The sequence below is a fragment of the Episyrphus balteatus genome, chromosome 4, assembly GCF_945859705.1.
Source record: "Episyrphus balteatus chromosome 4, idEpiBalt1.1, whole genome shotgun sequence".
NCBI lineage: Eukaryota > Metazoa > Arthropoda > Insecta > Diptera > Syrphidae > Episyrphus > Episyrphus balteatus.
Genome location: NC_079137.1, coordinates 66,427,657 through 66,452,415, shown reverse-complemented (window position 1 = coordinate 66,452,415; position 24,759 = coordinate 66,427,657). Strand labels below are relative to the sequence as shown.

At 28.8% G+C, this 24,759-nt stretch overlaps 1 protein-coding gene across 3 annotated transcripts; it reads left to right on the top strand.

Moving 5' to 3' along the window:
- Positions 1–1,153: 1,153 nt before the first annotated feature.
- Positions 1,154–24,310, top strand: LOC129918273 (BAG domain-containing protein Samui). Of its 3 annotated transcripts, none has more exons than XM_055998723.1 (3): positions 1,154–1,649; positions 22,485–22,590; positions 22,657–24,310. In XM_055998723.1, the coding sequence occupies exons 1-3, from the start codon at positions 1,425–1,427 to the stop codon at positions 24,189–24,191; spliced, it is 1,866 nt and encodes a 621-aa protein (XP_055854698.1). In that variant the 5' UTR covers positions 1,154–1,424; the 3' UTR covers positions 24,192–24,310. The 3 variants fall into 3 exon arrangements, with proteins under 3 accessions (XP_055854698.1, XP_055854697.1, XP_055854700.1); XM_055998725.1 differs by having other exon boundaries at positions 1,155–1,649; positions 22,681–24,310; XM_055998722.1 differs by having other exon boundaries at positions 22,485–24,310.
- Positions 24,311–24,759: the final 449 nt, after the last annotated feature.

Sequence of the window (24,759 nt, the reverse complement as noted above, 5' to 3'; positions counted from 1 at the left end):
TTTTTTTAATTTTATCTATAAATATAAATTAAATTTAAGTAAAAAAAAAAAGATACAAATACATCTTAGATTTTTAGTAAGAAAAAAAAAATAAAAAAAACTCGAGAGAAAAAGAGAATATTCTCTAAATTCACTAAAACAACGACGAAAAAAATCAACCTTAACGTTTCGTGTAAATAATCATCATTCCCACGTCTAAATCTATTTATAAATCTGATGTGTGTCAGAGTATCTTACTATATCGGCTTTATATTATTGTCGTTGTCGTTCTGTTCTATAGCTTTGCCGATATAGAAACAAAATTTAATAAAAAGATAGGATTTATAATAAAAACGACTGACTTTGTAACTGTGACGAGACAAAAGTCATTGTAGGTATTTTCTTTTGACAAAAAATCATATTGTCAACTTTTTTTTAAGCGCATTTATTTGCCAATTCAAGTGTATCCGTCGAATAAAAATTTTCAAAAGAGAGAGATATTTTTTTTTTCAACGACTTATACCAAGACCATAGCAGCTCTGAACTTTATAACTCGACTGTAGATATTGGTATACTCGCATTTTAACGCTCTCAAGATACTTTTACTACATCATCGCAAGGCATAGCACACGCTCTCGTTTGGTGTTTTTCCCATTTTTTTTGTATTTTTTTTGTATTTTTATTTTATTCGAGAGAATCACCCCAAAACAACACAAAGATAAAATAAAAAATACAAACACATCTAAAATATAGAAAAAAAAAGTTGATTTAACATCGAGCTATGATGTGAACACAGTTTTAGTTCAACTCTTGAAGCGGCCAAGTTAATGAGGCGAACGGAGACGCGTGAATAAACCAATTCTCAATCAAACTCAAAAAGAAAAAAAAAGTATCTATAGAATTTAAATTTTGTATCTTTTGCAAAAAAAATTATACAAAAAATACCTGTGAAAAAATTAAAATTTTAAATTTTTTAAATATTAAATTTAATTTTAAATTATTTTTTTCTTAATTTTAAAAATAATTGTTATACAATTACAAAAAAAATAAAAATAGTGCGGAATTAATTAAATAAAATTTGGAAATGAATTCAAATTTTTGTGACACATTTGAATTTTGAAAAAAAAAATTTTGGAATACATCTTATGAAATAGTGGGTGTTTTTTTTTTTGTCAAAACTTCTTCATCTATTTGTTGCTGTCTTTCCCCTTGAAAAAAAAAATAAATTAGAAAAAAAAAGAGAATCGCCGACAACGAGTGTTTAAAAGTAGAGAGGTGATTTATCTATTTTTAAACTTAAAGTGTAAGGAAAAAAAAAATAATATAAATTGAAAAAAAAAACCCTGTGATATACGAGTGTGTGCGTTCTCTAATCAAAACTCAAGCACTTAAGTCATAATTTAATTAAAAATTAAAAAAAAAAAAATTATAAAAAAAAGAAAAACATGCCAAATTCAAATGCAACAACAACAACAAACCCAGCACAGGGTGCACCAAATGCAAATGGAACTTATAGCAGCACCCAACAAATACCAATAAATCACCATCATCATAATGCAGCAACAGCTGGCATGGATATGCCCCAAGGATATCATCAAGCTGGATTTGGTTCGCCATCTGGTGGCACTGGTGGCGGTGGTCGACAGCCACAATTTCCCCCACACTTTCAGGTAAAAAAATTAGAAAATTTTAAAAATTTTGACAGAAAGTAATAGAAATGTCAAATTTGTTCGGAAAACGTCATTGATTTGGAAAAATTTTGTGGTGTTGAGTCATTTTTTTGCTTCTCTCTCTTTTCTTTTCCTTTTTACTATTCTCGTTCGTTCGTTATCTTTCTAGAAAGAATTTTCCAATTGTTTCTTGATAGATTTTTTTCATTATGTCAATTTAAATTCAGTGATTCTCAAACTTTCGAGAAGAAAATTTTTTTGACACTTCGCGAGAGAGAGAGAGAAAATGAGAGAGATTGTGAGATTGTGAGCGAAATGACTAATACAGAAAAATGTTAGAAATGTGTGGTATTTTGTTGTATTAGATTAAGTGGTGTTAGAAGACAGACAAATTAGAAAAAAGTATTTGTGTAGGGTAAATTATGCGCTATGCGGCAAATCTGTATAACAAAAAGAAGATATATATTTTGACTTGGTATTTCCGTTTTACGATTTTAGGGAATGAAAGAAAAGGAAATTAGCTATAGTAAATCACTGTTTTTGTTTTGTTTCTTAACTTTTTTTTATTTTTCTTTGAGAAGCAATTAAGATAGTATGATTGCTTTTGGCTAATTCTTTATGTTTTTTTTTTTTAGAGTTACCTTCTGTATTTTTATGTAACTTGATTATAAAGGTTTTGATTGATTTATGGGTAACCCATTAAAAATGTGTAAAATAAGGTTTAAGTTACATAAATTTGTTGTTTTTGTGTCATTTGGAAATAGGAGAAGAATGTTTTGGTTTCACTTTGTTATCGTTATTCTATTCTATTGATTTTTAAGCCGCACGTGTCATAAACAGGTTAAATCAGAGAAAGGAAACCCAATGGAATTATGTTTCAAAAAATCAATATTAATGTCTGATAGTTTTACATAAACATTTATTGGTAGGAATCTATAGAAATTGAAATTGAAACTTTTGCGGTTAGAATTTCTTGAGAATTCCCTTGATCTCTGATATCATTTTGAATTAATTAAATAAATAATATAGTTAACACATTATGAAAGAGATACCGTTATAACTACCTACTGTAGAATTAAATTAAACTACCTTATGGCAAACTTTATGTTCAAAACTACTTTCATGAATCTCTTAAGAGTAGGTAAAGTATAATTCATTCTGAAAATTCTACCTACTTTATATTCCAGAAGCTTATGTAAGCTCATGTGTGTGAGAAGAATGATTAATATTATTTTGTATTGTATAGTGTTGTTGAGGTATTCTCTATTTGGTTTTGGGGGGTTTACTTTTCTTGTTAATTTTACATAATGGTTAGGCTACTGGTCTTATGAATGAACCAGAGAGAGATTATGAAATTTTTAATTAGTTTTGTTTAGTGTTTTGGGTGAAGCTAATTTTTGCTGAGGTATTTTAGTGGTGGGAAAATGTTTGATTTAAATGCATTTAATTGATTTACATTTTAAATGAAAATTAAAATGAAGATTTACTAGAATATTAAACGTTAATCGACGCCGACGGTGAAAAAAAAAATAATTTGAGTTTTCAATAAAATTTAATACTTTTTATATAGATCCAAAAAAAATTTAAACAAACGAACCAATAATTTATATTTCTGTAAAAAGTATAAAATATGTTTCAATCTTTTTAACACAATTTGTGGACTTAAATGTTTTTATGGTAAGATTTATGAATACCTTTATTTTTGATAATCCTGAACTTTGCAGACAATTTGTCTGCTGAGGTTTGGACAGTCACCGAAGTCGCAAAACTTGTCTGATTTTAAAAAATTAAAAGGAAATCGCTTCGTTAAATCAAAATCTAGGGGCGATATTTTTTAGTTTTTTTTTTATTTGTCTTAAAAAAAAGTTATGCCAAGAAAAACGCAAAAAACATTAAAAAAAATTATTTTTAATAAAATTTTGGACTTTCCTCATAACCGTATTTTTGGCTATAACTTTTTTGCTAAGACAAATAAAAGAAACTTAAAAATATCCCCCCTAGATTTTGATTAATCGTAGCGATCGCCATTTATTTTTTGAAAATCAGTTAATTATTACAGTTGTGACGAAAGTCCAACATTTTTAAATAATTTTTTTGATGTTTTTGCGTTTTTTGGTCATAACTTTTTTGTTAAGACAAATAAAAAAAAAACTATAAAATATAACCCCTTGATTTAACGAAGCGATTGCCTTTTAATTTTTTAAAATCAGACAAGTTTTGCGACTTTGGTGGCTGTTCAAACCTCAGCAGACAAATTGTCTGCAAAGTTCAGGACTAATGTAGACATAAGGCACTTATGCCGACATAAGGCATAAGAAACATTTTTTAATCTTTTTATTTATTTATTTTTTTTTTTTTAATCAACTTGACGGTCTTGTCTATGAACTATGAAATGAAAAATATATTTTAATGGGCAATTCTCAATGAAAATATGTATTGAAATATTTTAATCAATTTTTAGTTTTTTTTGTTTGTTGTAACCTCCCACATCAATTTTTTTAAAATTCTGTTATCTCTTTTTAACGGAAATTAACAAATCTATTAATTAAAGTGAATTATGGAAACAATGTAATAACAGAAAAATAAATGACAAGTCAAAATGTCAAATGTAATCATTATCAGTTGTTACACAGATTGTGTTTAAACAATCGCATAGAAATCCTACAACTGTATTTTCGTTCTTATTTGAAGAATTTATCCCAACGTATCTTTTTTGCAATATTGCTGATTAGGAAATTTTTTGACATTAAAATGATTTTAACATTTAAGTTAGTTTTAGAACTTACTTGGTTAATTTAATAGCCTTTTCATAGAACATTTTCCAAAATGAAAAAATTCCAAAAAAAATCATATCTTCAGCACAGTGGAATGTACTTAATCTTTTTCAAAATGTTTCCTTGTTTAACCCATAATTTTTATAAGACTTTTTACGACATGTTGGAATTCCAATTATAATTTCGTTTGTAACCTGGGGAATTTACGCGTCACGGGTGGAATTTAGTACAAATAATATAATTTTTCCACTTCATAATCTATCTATAAATTAGACAGTGATAAGAATTTGTTAGTTAACTAAACCAGGCAAAGAAAAATATATGTCAACTTAGATATTTTTGAAAACAAACTAGGTCTTTTTTTCGTCACGAGTTAGATAAAAAAAAGGAAGGGATTTTTTAATATCGAGTTTTTTTTGCGAATTTATTTTAATTTATTGTCTAGGTGCTTTGGCTTTATACACAAAATATTCGTAGCTTCTATTCACACAAAAAAAAAAACATCAAAACAAAAAAGTGAGTTATCATAAATGTCACAGTCGGACAGTTTTTTGTCAAGATCAATTTCAAAACGAAGTCTATAGGTTATTAAAGTAATATTTGATGAAAGAAGCTTCTTATTTCCAGCCAGATTCATTCTTACACCTTTTTCTGTATACGAACATTATGTCAGCTAAAATATCATAAAATCCTACACAAGGGCGTATACAGGTTTACTTCTTGGGGGGGGGGGTCACGCTGAAATTTTTTTTTACAAAAGTATAGACTTGAAAATGTGCTACTTAAATTACAAATATTTAAATTTGTTCGTTTCGCATTTTGAACCGAACAATATCGGAGAATTACTAAACAAAGAAAGGTATGTGATTCGTTTTGCTTTAGTTTAGCCTTAGCCTTGAGCCCAATTGCTTAGACCATCCTGTTCTAAAAATTAAACTGTATAGGTACTTCGATTTTCCGCTAGCCCAAAATCATTTTTAAAAATACATACTATGAAAATCTTCTTTATATTAAATAAATGTGGTAACTTTTTAGTTGAAAGTCTTCCTAAGGCAAACGAATCACAAAGTTAAAAAAATAGCATTTCGAAAAAAAAATTTTTTTTAAATCTTATGCAAATTTTATTAGACTAGGGCGATAACATTTTTTATAATATATTAAAATTCAATGCAGTTTGCATAACACCCAACTACGACCGACCCATGTTTAGGATAATTTCCGATTTAAAAAAAACTATCTTTGGCGTAAAACATAATGCTAGTTTAAAGGTACCTATAGAAATTTTGGTAAATATTAAAAGGTAATATTATTTTGAACAAAATGCTTTATATTACCTACTTATTAGGAATTTTACAAAATATGGGTCTGATTTCGTCAGCCTTCGGGTTACAAAATAACACACATTCAGTTATATTTATAGATTTTCTTAAATTGGTTCAAAGGTTAATTTTAATATTCTAAGCTTGCTGGAAATATGTATTTAATTAGCTGTAGACAAGGTTACTTAAATTCTTACCAATAATTGGTTTAGCATTGATGATTGACAAATCGATAGTTGTTTCAAAAGATAAAGTAAAAAATACTATTATATTTTATAAGCAAACAAAATTCACAAATTCTTGGCTTTTTAGATAACACAGCCACACAAAAAAATATAAAAGTTCTGTTCTGGGGTTGCGACCAGGTTTTTCATATAGTTTTGGGGTCGCTGAAACCGAAGTCCGTTTTGCACCATCACGTCAGGTTTTCGAGATAACCTCAAAAAATGTCACGAAAACAAAATTTTTTTTTTTCTCTGATCTGGATGTGCGAATATGTTATTCATATATTTTTTGGATCGCTGAATCCAGATTCGAAGTCAATTTTGCCCTATCACGTCAGGTTTCTGAGATATCCTCAAAAAAATGTCAAAACCAAAAAAAACAAAATTTCTTATCTGGAGTTGCGACTAGATTTTTCATATAGTTTTTGGGTTGCTTAAACCGAATCCGAAGTCTATTTTGCCGTATCACGTCAGGTTTTTGAAATATCCTCAAAAAATGTCAGATAAGAACTTTTTTTTTAGTTAAAAATGTGGGTCATATGGTGGTCAACGTGTTAAGGATACGTTTAAAATTGAACAACTTTTAAGATTGCTTTATAGAAACGACCGTTATTTTGTTTGTTGGTTAAGAGCTGCTCACTAAAAATATGACCGCATCTTCAAAATAATATGGTAAAATAGTTCGTTGACACCAAAAAATTTTTTCACTTTTCATTTTCGTTCATGTTCTAAAACTTAAGCATTTTAAAAATCATCTTAATTAAGTATAACTTACCAAATTATTGTTTAAGATTTGACTTCTTGGGGGGGGTCATGACCCCGTGACCCCCCCCCCCTTGTATACGCCGTTGATCCTACAACTGAATGATTTATACTATAACGTTTTTAAGTCTCTCTTGTAGTCGTAAAAATAAAAGTTTAAATTTGAAGAAGTCAATAAAATTTAACCCCAGGGTTTTATTTAGTAAAAATACAACCTTATACTATTTTATTAGTGTGTTACACTATTGAAGTGTTTACAATTTTTTAATCTTATCTTTTACAATATTTTTACTCAATTGACATCCATAAAAACCAATTATTTATACATACTACACCAGTTAAATAAACAAACAAACTTTTATTAATGTAAACTTAAGGAATAATACAACTCAAAGACAATGTTTTTTGTACTTATAATTTATTTATACATATCATAATTTTTATTTTTGGAAAAAAACTTCATATGTTTTCATATAGTAAAGCTTTTTATTTAAAGTTTCATATTTTAATAAAGAAAAAAACTATTTTTATCTTATCAGATTTGTTTTCTGTGTCTCTTTTATTTACCTGCTTGTTACGAATTTGATTAATCTTAATGTAGCTACTTATCTAATTCTGGCAAGTTGAAGAAAAAACCTATACGGCCGGCAATTCGATTTATATTTTTGATAACAGAAGATAAATTTCAATGATTCATAGAAAAATTTATTAAAAATCAGAGGTCTTTGCACTTAAAACTTTTTTTAATAAAAATTGGTTTGGGTTCTTGTAAAAATTTTTGTTTTCCTATTTTTTTCTTAATTTGTGTCTTTTTATTTAAAATTGAATTAATTATTAAAAAAAATACAGACACACAACAAAACTGAATATTAAACAAAAATTTTCAAAAACTCACTTCGTACAAAAAAATAAATTTGTTGCTTATTATGTCTCATCATTTTATTTATAACAATATAATATATGTAGTTCATATAACCATAACCATCTTATCATCCGACTTTGAATTATTGAAATATATATTTTCATTTAATTTCCAAATCAAATGCATATTCAATACGACTTAATACTTGCTAATCAAGAAACATTACTTTTTGATAATTTGCCAAAGATCAAATTAAGATTGTTTGCTTCATATACCCGTAATAAACTACAATAAAATATGCCGACAACAAGTCTGTCTACAAAACAACAAAAAAAAAAAAACTTGGGGACTTTTTTTTATAAATTAATTTAATCATGCACTTTGCGCTAAATTTTTAATTGAATTTTTATTAGCATTCACTTACTTAACTAGTATCATGGATACTGGATATTTGATAGTCATTCCAAATTAAAAGCCTTATCTTTTTTTGATCTTGTAGTGATGATATATTTAACTTAGTTAGCATTTGAAACTATGCTTGTTTATTTATGCGAAAACTTTAAAACAAGTTTTTTTTTTTTTCTTATTAGTGTTGCTAAGTTATTGGCATTTGTTTTATTTCTTTTTTTTGTTTTGTTTTTATTAAGTTTTGCAATAAATAATGAAAATAGACTTGGCATTAAAGAGTTATTGGCATTGCCATAAATCTTATTTGCAAAAAAAAAATAGTTGAAGTTGAATAATATAAATTGTTTGAATATGCACGCATGTTAAAGGAAAAGGAAAATTAATTTTAACATTTTGTTTAGATATTTGTTTAATTACGAGATGTTTATCTTCCGGTAATACGTTGTTATTTATTGCATAAACAATGTTTTATAATAATTTGTGTTGGTAGTGTGTTTTTCAATTAAATTCAATTTAATCAATTTCTATCATACAAATTTGATAGGACTGAAACCTTTATAAAAAAGGCTGACTCGTTCAAAATTTTATGTTTTGTAGGGCTCCGACGATTTTGTTTTGCGAAATGTTTGAAAATTCTTTGCATGGAAGCTTTTTTGGACTGACGAAACTACTCGGAAATACGATAAAGCCTGTTTTTCGAAAATTATTTTTATATTTCCCTATAAAAAGTGTCACCTTAAAATAAGATGATGGGTACATTAAATTTCACCACCTTAAAATAATGTGATATCTACTTAAAATAAGGTGATTCCACATAAACTCAGTTAAATTAAATGTGAACTTTATCTTATTTTAATGTGAATGTTCATCTTAAAAAAAACCGAGCCAAAATAAAAATTTTAAAATTATAGTCACACTTTAGCTTTACTTGCAGTTTATCATACTAATTTCCAACTATAGGTTCGATCCCCGGTGGCTGCCAGTTTTTTTTTTTTTATTTTTTATCTGCGCATTCAAGAAATTAATGTGACTTGTCACCTTAATTTAAGGCGAAAGTTTCTTAGCAAAAAATCATGCAGAAATCCTCTTAAATTAAGGTGCGATCCGCTTAATTCTATGTGGTCTGTTTTCTCCGTGTTACAAAAAAAAAATCAAAAAAGTAATGTTGTGAATTTCGTTCACGTTCCTGGTTTTTTTTTTTAATGGATATTTTCTGGAATTTTTCTAAAAAAATGTTTACTATAAATAAAAACAGGCGTGGTAAATAATTTTGGCTTCAAACTTTCCTTTTTGCAAATTTCTATTTTTCTTTTTCTGCTTTAGGGTATTTTCATTGTAACGGGTGTGACACATTTACATCATTTTTTGTTCCTATGTTGTGTACTATTCAATAAATAGAGTATTTAATAGCTTCAACCCCTAATATATTTAGTTGTTAATATGTGTTTAAAATTAAATTTTTTTAACCTGTCTTTCAACGTGGAATATTCTAAATATTAGTGTTACGGGTGTGACGTAAGAAAATTGATTCAGCCTACTTCGGTGACTTTAAGAAACTTTATTGAAGAATTTTGAATGAAAATATCGTTTTTAATATGAAAGTAGATTTAGAGCTCAAACGAAACTTAAAAATTTAAATTCTACATAAAAACCTTATGTGACAGTTTAAGCAGAGGAAAAAGTAGGGAAAAAGAGTTTAATGTTCTACTTAAATTATTTAAGATTCGTTTTAGCGAAATACCCATAATTACGTTTCCAGTAAGCATCTATTTCAAAGAAATAAATAAAAAATATGTAATTTTATTGAAATTCAAAAAAGTAACGGGTGTGACAAATATTTGTTACGGGTGTGACACTGTAATTTAAACATTAAAACAAAATCGATAACTTCAAATTTCAAATATTTAAGCACTATTTACACAGTAAATAAGTTTTTTGGGTAAGAACCTCAGTATACATCATAATAGTTGACAACAGATTTTTTTGAGCATTTTTTTTTATTTTGTATAAAAATGCACTTTCGCCGTCAAAAAAGTAAAAACAGTTTATTTTAGGGTTGGCTTTGAAAACTTTCAAAATGTTAATTTTTCCTATTTTTTACTAAAAATTTTCTCATTATTTTTAATTTTTAGATTGAGTTTTATAAAAAAGTTAAACTATTGTGAAATTATTCAAGTAAAATGGAAAAGTATTTTAATAGCATTATTAAATTTTTTATATTTTCACTACCATTTTTTGTCTATTGGTAGTCAACTTTCGTGGAATTACCCTTAAGAATATACTGCTTTTTCAAATTCTGGAAATTCATACATTTTTATTGAATGAACCATTGAAATGTATATTTTCTATCATGAGCTTGACAGCACTCTTTCACGAAAGGATAACAAAAACTAACAACAGAAAAATTTTTCTCCAGTTTCGCAGCAGTTTGAATTGAAAATTTTCATCATTAATTTTTAATCGAATCAAGTCATTTTACCAAATTTAGCATTTACCTTTTTTGTAATTTAAGGGAAAATTGAGCCCCTTCAATGTGAGTTCCGCTAAAATACTTTAGAGTAGCTTTTTTCTTGTAAATATATTTCCAAAGACATTTTTTTTTTCAGAAAACTATGTTTAAGATTAATATGTATTTAATTGTATTAATTTTTTTAAATTTAGACTACCTACCCAGTTTTTTTCGCTCTGAAATACATTTCCAACAAAAAGTAGGATGCAGAATAGGATCAAAATTTTCATTTTATTTGATTCTTTTTTTTAAATTACTTTACTATAAATTGATTTTTGTGTTAAAAAAAATTTTTAAAATACCAAATATTTATAATTTGCTTAAACCTTAAGATGAGAAGATTTCTCGAAAACGTTTGTTAATAAATAAACAACATTATATGAGTATAAGAAAATATTCTTTATATATCATTTATTAAAAGAACTCACATACACTCCTTTTCATCAGAATAGGTACACAACTTTTCAAATGTTCATTAATCGTTTGTCCCCAATAGTGGTACGTGACCTAACAAGGTTTTATTGTTTTATGATAGTTTAAGATGTTGGGAAATGCAACAGCTAAAATTATTTCAAAATGGACCATAACTTTCGCATTGTTTTTCTTGTAAAGTATTTTTTGAGCAAAAATCAACTAATTTTTTTCTTCATCAGAATAGGTACACCCTTGTTATCTTTAATGTTTTCGTGGATTTCGAGCAAATTTACCATTTAAACAAATAACTGGACTTTAATAAGTGTAATTTAATAATCATACTACCATTTTGAAAAACATGGGTGGATTAAAATCGCTAAATTTTGGTGAAAACACCTTAAGAAAAAAAACAAACAATGAAGGATCCACCAGTACTGGTATGATTAAAAAAATTACGAATTGTGAATATGCTCTATCCAGACTTCAGATACAAACATTCTGGGGTTAAAAAAATGAATGGTTGTAAAAAAAAATGCAAAAAAAAACACTTTAAGGCGAGTAAATTTTTACATGTGCTACCAGTGAAAAACAGTTTATATTTGTTATTTTAGGACAGTAAATAGAATGGGCATTAGTCCCAATCTTCTAGAATGGCTGAATTTTGAAAAGACACCATTACTACACCAAGAACAGAATTGTATGCGTTTAAGGTTTTTGAAATCCTTTACCACATAAAAAGTTGAGTGGTATTTCTTGTTATTTTTGGATCAACGAACATTTAATTTGGATGCCTTGGTGAGTAAAACTATCAGTTTAACATTCTGCAAAAAGAGAAACCATTTTGAGACCAACTTCATTGTTAAAATAGGAGTGTTAAGGCATGGAAGAAAGTGATCTTCTACGATAATACAAATAATGTATTTCAAACGTGAAGAATGGTCACAATTATTTGTAAATGCATATTCAAGAAACTCTGGTATTTGTGAACCAGTATTCTGAATTTTTTAACAGGACCACGCCTCCTACCACAAAAAATGCTCTGTAAAATATTGGGAGGAAGTGAAAATTTAGAAAGTACTTGAGTATCTACCATAGAAAACAACCCTGAACCTTGTTGAAAATATTTGGAAATGGCTAGCCCGTACTGATAAAATTTGTGATATTCGATTTTAAGACAAAAATATTTCCTAACCCACCATTTAACAATTTAGGGAAGAGATTCAGATAGATTGCATAAAGAGATTTAACAATGCAATTCCTGGACAGTTTTGTTATTTTTTTATGAATAAAAACGCCACTATACAAAAAATAAAATAAGTAAAATACATTTTTAAGAAGAACTACATAGGTTTAATTTCATTTCATGGACCTCTTTCACATCATTATCTATGTGTACCTATTCTGATGAAACAAAAAAATTATTCAGTTTTTCGATGTGAAATGCTTTGCCATAGAGAAACAAGAAAAATAAAAACACGTTTTGAATTATTTTTTTTGCTGATTCTGCTAACATCTTAAACAATGACTTGACATCAAAAAATTATTATTTTTCCTACACTGTGAGGAAAAAACGAATACTGAACATTTGAAAAGGAGTGTATAGTTTCTATTCTGATGAAAAGGAGTGTATAGTCTCCAAAAAAGTAATTTTTTACTTATTAAAATTTAAATTTTGTATAATTTAAAATACTGATTCAAAATACTAAAATACTTTTTCCTCTGCAAAAAAAAATCTCTTGATGAATGACACATAATTAATTACATAATATACACTTCATTGTTTATATTCTTTTGCAGTTGATCCTTAAAACTATTCTACAAAGTTATCTGGAACTAAAAAGTCATCACCATTTTCCCCTTAAAATAGAATTCTACTAACTATAACAAATTGTCTAGTTCCTTATTTTCATTTAAACAAAGAAAAACCCTCCTAATCAGCAATCAGGTCATCTAAATAAATGAACAAAGAACAAACAAAAAAAAAAAACATCAAATGCATCTCCATAAAAACACAAAAAAAAAATATAAGTGCAAAAAGGCACCCACCCATTAAAATACTATTTGCAACATCTGCAACACTATAAATCTTATAACACTGGCTTGCTGGCCGCTGCTCCAATTTTATGAGTTCTGGACACCATCCAAATCAGAGAGGCTCGTGCCATTTCCATACAAAAATTTGTATATACGCATTTCATAAAATAGCAAAACATTTTATTATTGAGTTCACCATACACCACACACACGCCAAATGTTGCCAAGCTGTCCGAATAGATTATGATGATTTTTGTTTTTCTTTTTTTGAAAAAAAAAGTAAAAATGGATACAAAATTTATGTAAAATTCATTTTTTTCCAGAAAAAAAAAATTAAATTTATTTATTAGAAACAGACGTTGGCGTTGTAGGTTTTTTTCTGGGAAAACAAAGATTTTTATTTTGCATGAAACTGACATGGAAAAGTTAGATGCAATGCGTTGGTGAAATAAGCAGACAAGATGTTCTAAATAAATATCAATAGAACCATAGAAAAACGAGATAATTAATTTTATGTGCAAAAAAATCTAAAGATACTAAAGTATCTATGAAATATGAGTCTGCTTAGACATGATAAATCAATTTGTATTTCAAAGAATTAGAAATACGTAGATATTGGTACGAAAGATGCTTTTTTTGCCATTAAGATACTTTTTATGAGAGTTTAAAGAATGACTTATTGCGACGATATTTTTTAATATAAAAAATGAGTGCTAGAATCTGTTTCTAAAAAGCAAATGGGCGGCATGTGACACAAAAATAAAAAAAAAATCTGGTTTAATGGTTTAAAAATGTCAAAGATACTTTTGTATCTGTGATAGAATGTTCGAAATTGGGGTACTGTTTGAAGAAAAATTCAATTTGGGCCAAAAATCAACTAATTTCCTATTTTAGATACTTTTTTATCTTAAAGATACTTTTGTATCTATGAGATACATTTGTATTTTAATTAATTTTATGTGCAAAAAATCTAAAGATGCTCAAGTATCTATGAAATATGAGTCTGCTAAGACATGATAAATCAATTTTTATCTGAAAGAATTAGAAATACAGTCAAACTTCTTTATAACGAACCTTCAAGGGAACAAAAAATTGCTTCGTTATAAAGAAGTTTTATAAAAAATTCGTTATATAGAAAATTTATTTTTTAATACTGCATGTGTTCTTTTAAAATAATATGGTACAAAAAAGAACTCATCTTAAGGAAATTTATTCATTTATATTTTTTAGTTAAAACATATCAACTTTGAAATTGAACATGCACATGAATCATAACTTTAAAATTTTTAGTTAATTCTTTAATATTGTTGATAGTGTACTAAACGACACATCAAATTTTTCAGCCACATACTTCTCTTTTCTCCACTTTTAACCCTCTACTGCATGAATTAATATTAGCGGACGAAAAAATTAAAAAATGCTTTACATGGGTTCTTTGGGTTGTTTCAAAACGGTTTTCATTAAAAAAAAATTTTTTAATTAATTTGTTTAAAAAATTTGTTTATGAGCCAAATTTGGCTTCGTATGCATTAAGGGGTTAGAAATTTTACTAATTTTATTTATTCAGACTATGTAAAGAATACAATTAAAAATATCAAAAGATAAATATTTATCATTTAAAAACAAAATAATGTAAAATAAATACATTGCATTACAAAAAGTTAAGAATTAATTCAAATTTGGCTCATTTTAAGCCATGGAACCGAGAAAAGCAATTTGTTTTTTCCGTTAAATATATTTTTTTCTGGTTCACATTCTTTCCACTGTCGAAGTAAGTCTTGCTCCAACATTTTCACCCACTCCCAGATCTTACAAAAGCTAAGAAGTAATAAAATTATTGAAAAATATTATAGGTGAGCCCCCCTTTCCCTGAAATTTGTTTGGTTACGCCGCCGGAAATGGGGTTAACATGTGAAAAATGTCTCTAAAAGCGAAGGGACTCCATTTCTGAATAAAACATAGCTTCCAAGCAAAATAACAATGTAAAGGAACAAAATTTTCCAACAAAAAAGTTTTACATATTGTGTAGATTTACAACCCCTGAATGCATACGAAGCCAAATATGGCTTCCCTACTTTTTGCCCTCCCAAGACCAGGCCAATAACTTTTTTTCAATAAAAATTGGTTTATAGCATACACAATTAGACAATCGATCCTAAATAAATTTTTAATTCCACTTTACTTTCCAAAGAAACGCAGTAATTAAACTAAAAGTATGAATATTTTCTACACTTTCGATTTCAATGCACACGACTGATCGACTCACCTGTGATCATAAAATACACCTATATTTTGTGTCGGACACACGAAAAAACTATCTCTATGGGTTCTCAGAAACACAAAGAAGAGGATTGTATTGAATCTTTACCATTTTTTTGTGACAGAGAAGAGAAAAGTGCTTTCAAACTGACAAAACCATATTTGGCTTCGTATGCAGTAGAGGGTTAATTTTATCAATATTCTCTCATAGCGAAATAGCCTTGTGATTGGCTAACTTAAAATGTAAACTCAAACGAACGATTCACCTGTCTATATGCGTACAATTTCTAAAACACATGTACCTTTTTTCCAAACATACATACATACATACAATAACTTTAAGAAAATTCTTGCCAAAACGGGGAGTTCCCTTTTAAAACTCGGTATACAAATCTAGTGAGCTTTTTTTCAAATTTGAAAATTGACATTTCGTTATAAAGAAACGAATTTGCTCTTGGGTCAAAAAAAATTAGTTCTTTATAAAGAGAATTTCGTTATAGGGAACTTCGTTATAAAGAAACTAATTCGTATGGAATGTTTTTTAAGGGGAAGGGGAACGAAATGAAATTCGCTATAGAGAAAATTACGTTATAAAGAAGTTCGTTATAAAGAAGTTTGACTGTACATAGATATTTTTACAAAAGATACTTTTTTGCCATTAAGATATTTCTTAATTCTAGAATTCAGTTTCTAAAAAGCAATTGGGCGGCATGTGACACAAAAATAAAACACAAAAATCTGATTTAATGGCTTAAAAATGTCAAAAAGATACTTTATTATCTTCAACAGAATGTTCAAAAAAGTTGTTCATTTTGAAAGCAAATCCAATGTGGGTCAATAAAACTCCTTATATCGACTAATTTCCTCTTTTAGATACTTTTTTATCTGAAAGATACTTTTGTATCTTTGAGATACATTTGTATCTTAAAACCTCTTTAGATGAAAAATGGATAAAAAAAATATCCACACATGTTTTTTTCAAAATATTTTATAAATAGACAAATTTCTTGTTCTAAGAAAGAAAACGCGTGCGTGTATCTAATTAATGTTCATTTCACCCGAACAAGCCCACACTTAGTAACGCCATTTAGAAGTAAAATAATTTCAAAATCAGATTATTGAGAGAAAGAGAAATATAGTACTTTACCAGAAGAAGTGGAAATTGTATTAAAGTTACGGGTTTTTTGTGTTTCTTGTTTCCGGGTCGGCATCGATTCAGGAATTTCTATATCTATCTATCGGCAGCCTGCTGTTTGTCTGTTGTAAATCAAGTATATTTCTTTATTTTCCTTATTTTTTTGTTGAGACCGTGTAGGCCGCCGCCAATTGTCGATACTTGAAAAATGTGTACGAGTATCTATCTATGTACTCTACCGCCTATTTAGAACCTTTATCTTTTTATACACTTTGCCATAAAATGCGGAAACAATTTAATTGCTATTCCAAAGTGTGTAAATCTTGATAGAATAGGTATATCTATCTATCCACTCTACGTCAATCTAATGGATTGGATAGATGGATAAAATCATATAGTGCCTACCGAGGCGGCTAAAGAGTTAAAAGAGGGCGCCCTTTTGAGTTATAAATTTTCATTCCAATTAATTAAATCTGAGAGAAAATGCGAATAACGCAAAATTAACCAAAAACAACAACAACAAAGGAATTTTAAATTGATTTCAATTGAGCTAGCGCCCCTTTGTGTGTGTTTTGTGAACCCGAAGAAATACTGCCCACAATCAAAGTGGTTTTGGAGGCATCGGGTGAGTCCTCTAGGTTACGACTCGCACAAATCAGTGCTGTAGCAAGTTGGATTTTGTTGAAATTGTGATTTATTTGTTTTTGACATCAAACAGATTGAAATTTAATTAACACTCATCTTGAGTTTGGGTAAATATTTTTTATTTTATTTTTTTTTTTTCTCAATATCAAAAATGCGTAAACGTTGATAGATGATTGATATTATGTTTGTTTTGGGCTCTGGCCTCTTGAAGACTTGTTTTTTTGGGGAGCAATTTTCATATTTGCAAAACACAATAATGATTTTGGAGTGTGTTGTTTAGGAGGAGGTTGATGAACGATTAAGTAGACATATTTGAATTTTTATTGGGTGTGTTTGTTTATTTATGAAACATTGATTCATACTCTCATAATAATTGTGTCATAAATACTTTGCCTCTGATGGACTTTGTCCTCTGGGAGGTAATTTTTTATTTATAATCATTGACAGTCGATTAGAGAATGGTTGAGAAATGTGGATTTCAATTCAATTTACATTTTAATCGGAGCAATAAAATTTGTCATCAATTGGGGAATTGCTTCTGCTTTCAACATTCATAAGCTATACCTATATTGTAAACAATATCGAATTGTGAGGTGAATGATTTTACAATACCTTCAAGCTCTGGAAAATGTCGGTTTTTTTTTAATTTAAAATATGGGAACAAACAACACGTTCTTATTAAGAATTTCAACAGTTTACTGAAATAAGCCTGAAGTAGTCAAGGGAACAGGGTCTTAATTGAATTTTTTGTATTGTTATTAAAAGGATTAACACTTACATATTATATTTTTGTTACGAATATTTGTTACGAAAACTGTAAAAATCAGTTAGTCCACAAAGTTTTTTTGAAAGAATAATATCGTCCCCTGAATGCAATAACTTTGTAATTGACATAAGTTTTTTTTTTTTTAATATCAGAACATTAAAAAAAAATTCAAGGAAGTAATTAGTAACACACTGATTTTTTAAATTAAGTTGGTTTAGAATCAGTGAAAAGTCCTTAGCTTTCCATCAGCCGCTATGCCGATAAAATTGTGAAAAAAGGTAAAAAAAAAACTTCTACCTTAAAAACAGTAGGTTTAAGACTAAATAAATACTCTACAAACATAAAGCTAAGATAATAAATTTGTCTCTTCAAGTCTCATCTTTTTCCAATTAATTTTGTGGGCTACACTTGAAGTCAAAGCTGCTCTAACCCAAAATGTTTTTGAGATATTTCAGCAGGTCAAAAACGCGGTTTTCAGGTTCTTTAGGATTATAATATTTTTTTTTGTAGATTACAATTTTATTTTGGCTTCAATTTAATAAAAAATTTCATTTGAAAAATGTTCTTAAAACAAAAAAAAATCAATTCAAATTCATTCCCGAAAAAATAAAAATAGATTTTTGCAAAAAAGTTTTATTTGAAAAAAAAATATAGTGAATTGCCTTTTGATCTTTTTCATTTTAAGGGGCTTAGGCCCATTTTTTTCACTCGGAGTTGAACATAAATTGAGAATTTTTATATTAAAAATTCTCAAGTTTTGTTCAACTCCGAGTGAAAAAAATGGCCCTTAGAGGATCAGATCAGATTTTAGTACGAGTACAGTAAAATTTCTTGTTGAATTTCCAAAAACAAAATTTCTTAACCCTCTACTGCATGAATTATGAACGAAATGAAATAAAAAATTTTTTAACAACTTTTTAGGTTAATTAGGGGTTGAAAAAAGGTATTACATAAATTTTTTTATTTTTTTACATATATATAATTTTTTAGAAACATAAACCATATATGGGTTAGTATGCAGCAAGTCGATTTCCAGCAAAAAATTAATAACCCATATATGGTTTAGTATGCATTCAAGGTATGTTTTATAAAGTATGTTTTATTACATTGGACTTTTCTTATTCATGGAATTTATTCAAACTCTGTCTTTTATCATTGTTGCAGGAGAACACCTTCCATTTTCTACACGTACACAAAACGTTTTCAGTCCGCAAATTTGACATATTGGTGTTTTTGTTTGCCATTCAGGGATATGGTCCATGTTTTCAGTCAGCATTGAATTCAACGGCTTTTGCCCTTGGTTGTTGTGAGTGAATTGGAGTTTCGGGATTAGATGGGGCTGGACTTCCGTGACTTGTATATAGCTCCCTCAGCTTTGTTTTGTTCCATCTCTGCTTTGATCATCTGCCAAAGCTGAAGGGCATCCCCTTTTTCGTGACATTGTAGGTGTTACAGATTTGCAAAAGTGCTCGGAAATAGCTTGTTTGATGTTAAAAAGGGTCAGAATCTGAAGCTAGATCGTCATCACTTCGAAAGCCATCACCAGTTTAGCATTATCACACTTATTTTTTCCATAGAAAGTCTTCGATTTCATTTTACAAAAAAAAAATAAAATTCCCACAAAAATCAGTAATGTAAGTCGCCAACGCATGATAACTCATATATGGTGTTTCGGAAAAAACGCAAAAAAAAGACAAAAATTATTAAAAAAACAAAAAACAAACTTCGTAAACATATACATATACAAGTATAATAAATTCATACGAAACTTATTTTTAATTGGATGCAACTTACTTATTTATTATAAAAAAACGCTTGAAAAGTTTACACTTTTATTCACTGATTTGCACTTTAGACATGCTCTTGAAACAATGAGTTTATTTCAGAATCACGACTCTCTTACTGATAATAAAAACCGGTTAATTATAAAAAAATAGACATAGTTTTATTAAAGTTTTTTCTTTTTGACATTTGGTGCAATATAACGGGAATAAATCGATATGAAGTCGATGAACCATATATGGGTTAGTATGCGGTAGAGGGTTAAAATGTGTTCAGATGAATACATAAAATTATTTTGTTTAATTGAAACTTCTCTATGATTAAAATCAAATATAATATCACACAGTTAAAATTTTTAAGATTTTTAATAAGAAAAACATCATTTTTTAGTACAGAACTCGAAGTTTTTTTGTTATAAGTTTATGGTTTTGTTTACGAGACTATCACTATCAAACATTTTAAAAGCTTTATCGGTGGTTTCACAGCCCTTGATATAGAATTTAGCAAAAAAAAAACTTCTGAAACTTCTCCCTACTACAATTGTAGTATTTTTGCTACAACCCTTATCGATATCATTTAGTTCTAAGAAATAACTCGCAACCAAAATATTAGAAAATATTTTATTTTTTGTTGACCATAAAAATTTGATTTGAAATTTTTAGCTAAAATTTAAAAGACTGCACAATGCACATTCACCTTAAATTAATAAAAATTTTGTGCTATTATTTTAATGCTGTCTTCAAACTTCAATATCTTGCTAGCTTATAACGCTGCATTCAATCAAGAGACACTTTCAAAATCCAAAACATATTTTCTATTAAACAAAACGTGAATGGCGTTAATATTTGTTTTCCATCTTCGAAATGTATTTGAAAAATGTAAAATAAAAAGGTAGGATATTAATTCACTTTTAAATGAATAACGGCTAAGTTACCGCTATTCACTAAATGACAAATGTTGACTGTGAAATTTAGAGCAAAATACACTAATCATTATCATGCAAAGTTTCAAGTCGATCTTACTAGCCATCATTCCTTTGTTTCAGACCGTCAATCTTTTGAACAGAAATGATACATCAAAACACAATTAGCAAAAATACAAAATAACAAAAACAAATTTATATTGATTTAAAAATTTAAAATATTTGAAAATTTTAAACTTTTTTGTACTTTTTTTACTCTGTGTTTTAATGCAGTTCTAGCTTCATAATTAGATTTTCATAAAACAAATATCACAAAACGGCCTTTTTAAAATGAATCTCTGAACGTACTTTGTTAAAAAAAATGACACATTTAAGAAATGACATTTAAAGAATTGTGAATTTATTGGGCCTTAGTTTATTTTTCGTATGTTGTCCACTCGTAAAAATATGGAATTACACTTTTCGGTCGAACATGAAAATGAGAGAAAATTTCTTTAGAAACTATCTCACAGACCATTATTGAGGACATTTTCACTGTGATTTTCCTGAAGGAAAAAAACTGTGTCCAAAAACTACCACCAAAAGATATATCTATAAATTTTTCAGTCATAATTTAGACGGAATGGAAGTGCACACTCATAAATTAGGGTATTCATAGCCCATCATCTTATAAGAACAAAATTGTGTTTCATTCTAAAATAAGATATGAAAGGGATTTTTTTTTTCGGAAATATCATTTAGATTAAGGAATTCAGATTAAGTTTAAATCGATAAACAATACAAAAGGAAAAATGACTAATCAGTACTTCATGATGGAATTTAGTAAAGATGAAAAATTATTTCCCAAGTCACAAATATTATAGATTATTAAAAAAAATATAACAATCTTAAATCTTTAATTCCATTTAACTCATAAAGGATTATTATTTTGTTGTTATAAATTGAAATGCCGACAAACAAGTAGTTCACAAAAGAAAAATGATTTAATAAATCTATTATCTGAATCAACACATAAAAGCTGATAATTTAATTGATTAGGTGTCGTGTCATTAAAAATAGAAAAAATAGAAAAAAAAAATAAATAAACATACAATATAAATGATTAATCGACAATAGACTTAAGAAGAAGAAAAACCGAACCAATTAGCCATAGAAAAAACGTGTCTAGAATATAAATATGTAAAATCATGTGCTTAGTCGCCAAAGTAATCTTAGGTAGATTTATCATCAATTTATATTTGCACAAGCAAAAAAAAAAAAACTTGGAAACTTTCCCAAAATATCTAAAAATAAATAAAAATAGCGCCGTTCTGGTCACACAAAATCTACCACAATAAATGTTTCACAATATATTTTATTTTGTCTTTTTGAAAACGCTTGACTAAATTTACTTTTGCGGTTTTTTTTTGTGTGCAAATTAAACTATGGTAATAATTTTTTTTTTTTAATATTTAAGAACTATCTTAAATAAATACAAAAATGGAAAATTCTTCAAAATTTTACTACAAAACTGTTTTCTTATTCAAAAAATATTAAAAAACTGAGTTTGAACTGAACAAAAACTTAAACTAGATTTTCCATAACGGCGTTTTCAAATTATTGTAAATATTTTAATGATTAGAACCAACCGCATAAAAGAATTAAATTGTCAAAATCAACGTTTCTAACATTTTTCAATAAACTTTTTTTTCAAAATTTCCATTTCTAAATTTAATTATGGTAGTAATTTTTTTCATATATAAGAATTTTAATACAAAAATGCAAAATATGGAAAATTCTTTCAGTTCTTTAAAAATTTTACAACAAAATTATTTTTTTCTTCAAACAATGTTGGCAACTCTGGACTTTTATTTCACAGAAACATGAAAAAAGACGTGTTCAAATTATTGTACAAATTTTAAATGATTGGAAAAAACTGCTAAATTTTCAAAATTGACGTTTCTAACATTTTTCAAAAACCTTTTTTTTTTCAAAATTTCCATTTCTAACCTTTTTTTTCTGTCTTCTTCTCTATTTCCAGCAAGGCTTTGGTTTCGATCCGGATATAGATGACATGTTTTCCGATGCTGGATTGCGTTCACATTTGGGTCGGATGCGCGCCGATCCCTTTGGCACATTTGGATCACGTAAGCGTAGTGGCAAAAATCCATTACATTCTGTTTCTCCTTCTTATTATGATGATGATGATCCAGATTTTCCTCAATTCGGTTCGCTAGGTCGGTCAAGGCGTGCTGGTACTGGCGCTGGTATCCCTAAAGCAACCGATGGCATGCAACATGATGATTTCTTTGAACGTTTACCCCCAGAGTTTAGACAATATATACCAGATGGTTTTGGTAGTATGCGTCGTCAAGGTGGTAATGGTGGTGCTGGTGCAGCAGAATCTCCACGTATTCCAACACAACAACCACAATATTATCAGACTTATGTACAACCTGGAACAACTCCTCCAAATCAAGCAACTACTCATACTCAGCAACAACAACAACAACAATCTCCACCAGTTGCAATGCGTAATGTCTGCGATGCAGCTATTCAAACAGAAGATCCTTCAGTACGCAGCGAAGTCGATGGACATCATTTAAATGCAGACAATTTGAATCATCATGGCTTGAGAAATACAGTCGATATGGGTGTTAGGACCCCATCCGAAAGTGAGGGTCATAATTCTAGATCTCATTCAGCTCCACCACAACAACCGGAACAACAAAATTACCCACAAGATCAACAAGGTTTCCATTCTCAAGGCACTGGAACTCAGCGTAACACTCCACCACCACAACAGAGGCAATATCCAGCAAATCAACAGCCTCCACGTTTTCCAAAAGCCTATAATCCTCAAACTTATGCAACACATCCACAACAGCCATCGACTCCTCAGACTCCTGGTGGCAGCTATATCAGAACTATTCCGATCTTCGTTGAAGGCCGTTCGGAGCCATTGATCAATCACAAAGATATACCACAAGCTGAAGCTCCTCAGCAACCTAATCAAAATTACACCAAAGCTGCTCCTCAAGCCCAACAACAACAACATTATCAACAACAACAACAACCACAGCAACAACATCACCAAAATAACCGTCCAACTCCCATCAACACTCATCAACAGCCAACAGCTCAGCAACAGCAAGGTCCACCACCTGCTACCCCACACACCATGGAAAGCATTAATAAGATTCAAGACATCCAAAGGGACGTTCTAAATCTTATGACAAAAGTCGAAAATTTCACTGGCTTACGCTCGGACAAGGAGTACGCATACTTGGATGAAATGCTAACTCGTAACCTTCTTAAATTGGACACTATTGATACTCAAGGAAAAGAAAGCATCCGATTGGCTCGTAAGGAAGCTATTAAATGTATTCAAGCTTCGATAAATGTTCTCGAGGCAAAGGCTGAAGAAAATGCTAAGACTGCACAACCACAAGAAGCTGTGATTGATGATGCCGCCAGCAAGGTTACCGCCCCTGCTGAAGAATCAGCTGAGGCACAACCTATTGATGTTTCAAATGTCCATGAAGCAATTCCGTTGCCACCACCAGAGTCTTTAAAGACTGGAAGTGGAAGTTCTGAAAATGTTCCCGCCTCGAATAAGGGATCAAGCCCTCCAAAAGAAGAAGCAGCTAATACCACCACCACCAATACCACCAATGAAGCTGTCACAAAGTCTAGCTCTGGGTTATCAGCTAAAGGTGAATTGGTAAATGAAGCAAAGTCCGAATGATGACAGCAGAGAAAAGTCACATCTTATAGTAGTACATTTTCCAATCAAAAGCAAAATCATAAAAAGAAAACCGTTATTTCTAATAAAGTTGTGTAAAAATTTTTATTTAAAAAACTAAATTTTTTGCAATGTTTCTCATTTATTCTCAATTTTAGTTTCATTTCATCGGCTTTGTTTGTTTTCTGTTTCGTTTTCAGTTTGTTTCAGAAGTGTCAAAAAAATTGTTTCATCGTTTTTCAGTTTTTTATGAAAACAGTTTAGAAAATATGCTTCATTATTGTTTATTTTACGTATTAAGTATGTTTCAATTCAATTCCGTTCCAATCACTAAACAACATTTAATCCTCGCACTAATTCTAATTGTATAATCAAGGATGTGAACTTTCAAAAATTATTGATATTTCATTTCCATTTCGTTCTTCTAAAAAATGTTATGATTTCAGAATTTCAATTCCAAATTGTTCCTTCAAATTTGTAGAGTCACTTACTTTGGAATTAATTGCTATATAAAACGGCAAATGTAAATTACTAAAATAAACACTTTTTCAAAATTCCATTTTGTTCCACA